Here is a 5,620-nt window from a genome sequence, read left to right as displayed (position 1 = left end):
ATGCACAGGTCGTACCAGCCGTTAAAGCCCGTCACAAACCGCTACCTGCAGCAGCGATGGGACCAGAGCAACTACGAAGACCACCGCAGAAAGGTAGGAGGACGAGGACGAAGGACTGCTGGGCGGCTGGAGATGAAGACTGATCGGACTGTGGCTGGTTTGGAGGGTTGGAGATGAACAGCTGGTGATGGTGCTGTGGTTGGAGAAGGATTAGCTCTGCTGTTCACATGAAGGTGTAGTGACAGATTGGTGGGTGTGGACGATGAGGGACTGGACGATGAGGGACTGGACGATGAGGGACTGGACGATGAGGGACTGGATGATGAAGGACTGGACGATGAGGGACTGGACGATGAGGGACTGGATGATGAGGGACTGGACGATGAGGGACTGGATGATGAGGGACTGGATGATGAAGGACTGGACGATGAGGGACTGGACGATGAGGGACTGGACGATGAGGGACTGGATGATGAAGGACTGGACGATGAGGGACTGGACGATGAGGGACTGGATGATGAAGGACTGGGAGGCTGCTGGTTAGTGGTAGTGGGAGACGGATCGGTTACGGTCATGGATTGGTGGTTGAAGCAGTTCTGATGTTTGATGGGTGGATTAGAGGAGGAGAGCTGATGAAGAACTGACGGTTTGAAAGGTTAAACTTCTCAAACTAATACTGAGTTCACTGCATGCGTGTCTAGAATGAGTCACAGTACCTAAAGCAGTAGAAGTACTTTGTAGACCGCAGTAAGTACTTCAGTTACTCTGCTGGTTGAAGCTGGAATGATGATCTGAGATCAGTCTCATGTTCAGCAGAGCTCATGTAAACCTTTTCTCAGGTAAAATACTTTGAAGTATTCGTTCTCGTCGTTGTTGTGTGTGACAGGAATAAAAAACAAAAAGACTCCACCTGGCTGAGATGAACATGAGGCTCAGGTGACGTCAGCCTGCAGGTGGAGCTAACGCTGACTCCATATTAGAGACGTAAAGGCACGTGAAACAGTTTTCGAACATCTTGGACTGCAGACATTAACCCACCTGACGTGTTCGTCTCATGTCTGCAGGCACCAGGTGTCACTGACTGTCATCACATTTCACTCACTTGTGTTTACCTGTCCAGGTGAGCGCCGCCCTGCCAGTAGTGGACAACAAGGGCATGAGGACACCACCCCACATCCAGCTCAAACTCAAAAAACTGCAGGTCAGTGAACAAACACATGTGCGTGCGCACACACACACACACACACACACACACACACACACACACACGATGTCTTCATTAAACCAATCAGTGTGAGTTAAACCTTGATGCTGATGGATCAGTCTGATCTTCAGGAAGTCTAAAAAAATGTCTCCAAGTCTCTGTTTTAACGCCTCAGCTGCAGGAGGAGCGGCTGTCAATCATTGACAGAGACAACCGTCTCCTGGCCTCCAAACTGGGGGACATCGTGTGCTCTAAAGGCCTGGTGGACCACTGGAACCAGTCCCACCTGAAGAGGTAAGAGCCTGCTGACACAGGACACACTCACGTCACGTCCTGCTCTGTCCTGTCATTTGCTGTTTGTCTTCTTCTATGATTGGACGGGATGTCCTCCCCTCATATGTCTCCTGTTGTCCAGCACTGTTTGGTTGTTGTCACGGTGGCCTTGATGGACTCTTCACGGTCCTTGGCGCTCAGGTCTTTCCTGTGACGATGCCGGCGCTCCTGGTTGGACTTTAAATAGTTGATGTGAGCAGTTGGCTCAGTTGCGGTGTTGAATTACTGATGTGGTGAGTTAAACACCTGACAGAACAGGAAGTGCGCGTGCATCTGCACTCGGTCGACGGGTCTACCTGCTTCCTGTCTGCTCGTTAGGAAATAAATAGAACAGAAACAGACCAGTGGATCTTTGTGGACTTTAAATCGACCACAGGCGACTCGTGTGGTGACCTTTGAACAGACGGTAAACAGAGGCTAACAGTGTCCGCATCGATCCGCATCGATCCGCATTGATCTGCATCGATCCGCATCGATCTGCATCGATACGCATTGATCTGCATCGATACGCATTGATCTGCATCGATCCGCATCGATATGCATTGATCTGCATCGATCCGCATCGATCCGTATCGATACGCATTGATCTGCATCGATCCGCATCGATACGCATTGATCTGCATCGATACGCATTGATCTGCATCGATCCGCATCGATACGCATTGATCTGCATCGATCCGCATCGATCCGTATCGATACGCATTGATCTGCATCGATCCGCATCGATCCGTATCGATACGCATTGATCTGCATCGATCCGCATCGATCTGCATCGATACGCATTGATCTGCATCGATACGCATTGATCTGCATCGATCCGCATCGATATGCATTGATCTGCATCGATCCGCATCGATCCGTATCGATACGCATTGATCTGCATCGATCCGCATCGATCCGCATCGATACGCATTGATCTGCATCGATCCGCATTGATCTGCATCGATCCGCATCGATACGCATTGATCTGCATCGATCCGCATTGATCTGCATCGATCTGCATTGATCCACATCGATCCGCATCGATCCGCATCGATCCGCATTGATCTGCATCGATCCGCATCGATCCGCATCGATACGCATTGATCTGCATCGATCCGCATCGATCCGCATTGATACGCATCGATCCGCATCGATATGCATTGATCTGCATTGATCTGCATCGATCCGCATTGATCTGCATCGATCTGCATCGATCCGCATTGATCTGCATCGATACGCATTGATCTGCATCGATCTGCATTGATCCTCATCGATCCGCATCGATCCGCATTGATACGCATCGATCCGCATCGATATGCATTGATCTGCATCGATACGCATCGATACGCATTGATCCTCATCGATCCGCATCGATCCGCATTGATCTGCATCGATCCACATCGATCCGCATCGATCCGCATCGATCTGCATTGATCCACATCGATCCGCATTGATCTGCATCGATCCGCATCGATCTGCATCAACCTATGTTTCCTCCTCAGTCTGAATGCTGACAGGAGGAGGGAGGAGCTTCTATTGGTCAGCCGTCAGAATCAGGCCATCTACCAGCGAATCACGTCCCGCCAGTCAGAGTACCGCCGCCAGCTGTGGTTGGACGACTGGGAGAAGGCGAAGCGTCGGCGGGAAGATATTTCCCGATACCCCCGAGGACTCGCAGAGAGACAGGTGATGAGTTTGAGTCGAACGAGTCCGAAAAAATTCAACAAACAAACAAACAAACAAACAAACAAAAGAAAAAGTTTTCTGCTGATGTTTCTGAAAGCATTCTTCAAAAATCCTCATTCAAGTCTGTTTGTTGTGCATCTGTTGTGTGTCTGTTGTGTGTCTGTTGTGTGTTTGTTGTGTGTTTGTTGTGTGTCTGTTGTGCATCTGTTGTGTGTTTGTTGTGTGTCTGTTGTGTGTCTGTTGTGCATCTGTTGTGTGTTTGTTGTGTGTCTGTTGTGCGTCTGTTGTGTGTCTGTTGTGCATCTGTTGTGTGTCTGTTGTGCATCTGTTGTGTGTTTGTTGTGTGTCTGTTGTGCATCTGTTGTGTGTTTGTTGTGTGTCTGTTGTGCATCTGTTGTGTGTCTGTTGTGCATCTGTTGTGCGTCTGTTGTGTGTCTGTTGTGCATCTGTTGTGTGTCTGTTGTGTGTCTGTTGTGCATCTGTTGTGTGTCTGTTGTGTGTCTGTTGTGCATCTGTTGTGTGTTTGTTGTGTGTCTGTTGTGTGTTTGTTGTGTGTTTGTTGTGTTTCTGTTGTGCATCTGTTGTGTGTCTGTTGTGCATCTGTTGTGTGTCTGTTGTGTGTCTGTTGTGCATCTATTGTGTGTCTGTTGTGTGTCTGTTGTGTGTTTGTTGTGTGTTTGTTGTGTGTCTGTTGTGCATCTGTTGTGTGTTTGTTGTGTGTCTGTTGTGTGTCTGTTGTGCGTCTGTTGTGTGTCTGTTGTGCATCTGTTGTGTGTCTGTTGTGCATCTGTTGTGTGTTTGTTGTGTGTCTGTTGTGCGTCTGTTGTGCATCTGTTGTGTGCTTGTTGTGTGTCTGTTGTGTGTTTGTTGTGTGTTTGTTGTGCATCTGTTGTGTGTTTGTTGTGTGTCTGTTGTGCATCTGTTGTGTGTTTGTTGTGTGTCTGTTGTGTGTTTGTTGTGTGTCTGTTGTGCGTCTGTTGTGTGTCTGTTGTGCATCTGTTGTGTGTCTGTTATGTGTCTGTTGTGTGTTTGTTGTGTGTCTGTTGTGCATCTGTTGTGCATCTGTTGTGTGTTTGTTGTGTGTCTGTTGTGTGTCTGTTGTGTGTTTGTTGTGTGTTTGTTGTGTGTCTGTTGTGTGTCTGTTGTGTGTTTGTAGTCCGTCTGTTGTGTGTCTGTTGTGCATCTGTTGTGTGTTTGTTGTGTGTTTGCTGTGTGTCTGTTGTGTGTTTGTTGTGCATCTGTTGTGTGTTTGTTGTGTGTTTGCTGTGTGTCTGTTGTGTGTCTGTTGTGTGTTTGTTGTGTGTCTGTTGTGCGTCTGTTGTGCGTCTGTTGTGTGTCTGTTGTGTGTCTGTTGTGCATCTGTTGTGTGTTTGTTGTGTGTTTGTTGTGTGTCTGTTGTGTGTCTGTTGTGCGTCTGTTGTGTGTCTGTTGTGTGTTTGTTGTGTGTTTGTTGTCCGTCTGTTGTGTGTCTGTTGTTCATCTGTTGTGTGTTTGTTGTGCGTCTGTTGTGTGTCTGTTGTGCGTCTGTTGTGTGTTTGTTGTGTGTCTGTTGTGTGTTTGTTGTGTGTCTGTTGTGCATCTGTTGTGTGTTTGTTGTGTGTCTGTTGTGTGTTTGTTGTGTGTCTGTTGTGCATCTGTTGTGTGTTTGTTGTGTGTCTGTTGTGCATCTGTTGTGTGTTTGTTGTGCATCTGTTGTGTGTTTGTTGTGTGTCTGTTGTGCATCTGTTGTGTGTTTGTTGTGCATCTGTTGTGTGTTTGTTGTGTGTCTGTTGTGTGTTTGCTGTGTGTCTGTTGTGTGTCTGTTGTGTGTCTGTCCTCTGCAGAGGTCTCTCAGGAAGGTGAAGTTTGCAGTCGTGGAGGACGGCCGTTGGTCAACGAGCAGCAGAAGCGGCGGCGCTGACAGAGGACCCTGAATGCATCACGAGACGTTGAAGCTCCATGTCTGATGGACATGTGTCTGTGTGATTTCTGATCGCTCTAATAAAAGCTCTCATTCTGTGTCCTGCTGCTGTCCATCATCAATCTGATCAGAAGTGTCTCGCACGCTGAGACTCAAACTCTTTGACAAATATGTCCAAAAGACATTTTACACACGCTCCAGACAGCAGCTCTCTTCTACCACCAGGTGGCAGTAAATCCATGTCTCTGCTCAGTGGACATTACAGCTGAGACCGGATGAGACGGACAGAGACGTCAATGATCTGAGTCCCTCAGTCACAGTCTGTCCTGCAAAGACAAAAAGGATGTCTCAGGTTTATAGTCCTGTTAGAAAATGAGGGACAAACTAACCCTATCTTTTTATTTTCCTTCCTTCTTCTCCCGTTAACCATCATGACCCCTCAGACTGATCTGCTGACCCCTTCAGGGGCCCGATGCCCGCGTTGGGAACCAGTGGACCTCCCTCTATGAGGTGGT

The 5,620-nt window shown here is 48.1% G+C and overlaps 1 protein-coding gene across 1 annotated transcript; it reads left to right on the top strand.

Annotated features, from left to right (window-relative positions):
• Positions 1-5,118, top strand: LOC143321768 (sperm axonemal maintenance protein CFAP97D1). Its single transcript, XM_076732406.1, has 5 exons — positions 1-93; positions 1,121-1,201; positions 1,380-1,498; positions 3,022-3,205; positions 5,029-5,118. The coding sequence occupies exons 1-5, from the start codon at positions 1-3 to the stop codon at positions 5,116-5,118; spliced, it is 567 nt and encodes a 188-aa protein (XP_076588521.1).
• The last annotated feature ends 502 nt before the right edge of the window (positions 5,119-5,620 follow it).

The sequence above is a fragment of the Chaetodon auriga genome, chromosome 6 (genome assembly GCF_051107435.1).
Source record: "Chaetodon auriga isolate fChaAug3 chromosome 6, fChaAug3.hap1, whole genome shotgun sequence".
In the NCBI taxonomy this organism is placed as follows: domain Eukaryota; kingdom Metazoa; phylum Chordata; class Actinopteri; order Chaetodontiformes; family Chaetodontidae; genus Chaetodon; species Chaetodon auriga.
The sequence above is the reverse complement of the archived record's forward strand: the minus strand, read 5'-3'. Positions and strand labels throughout refer to the sequence as shown.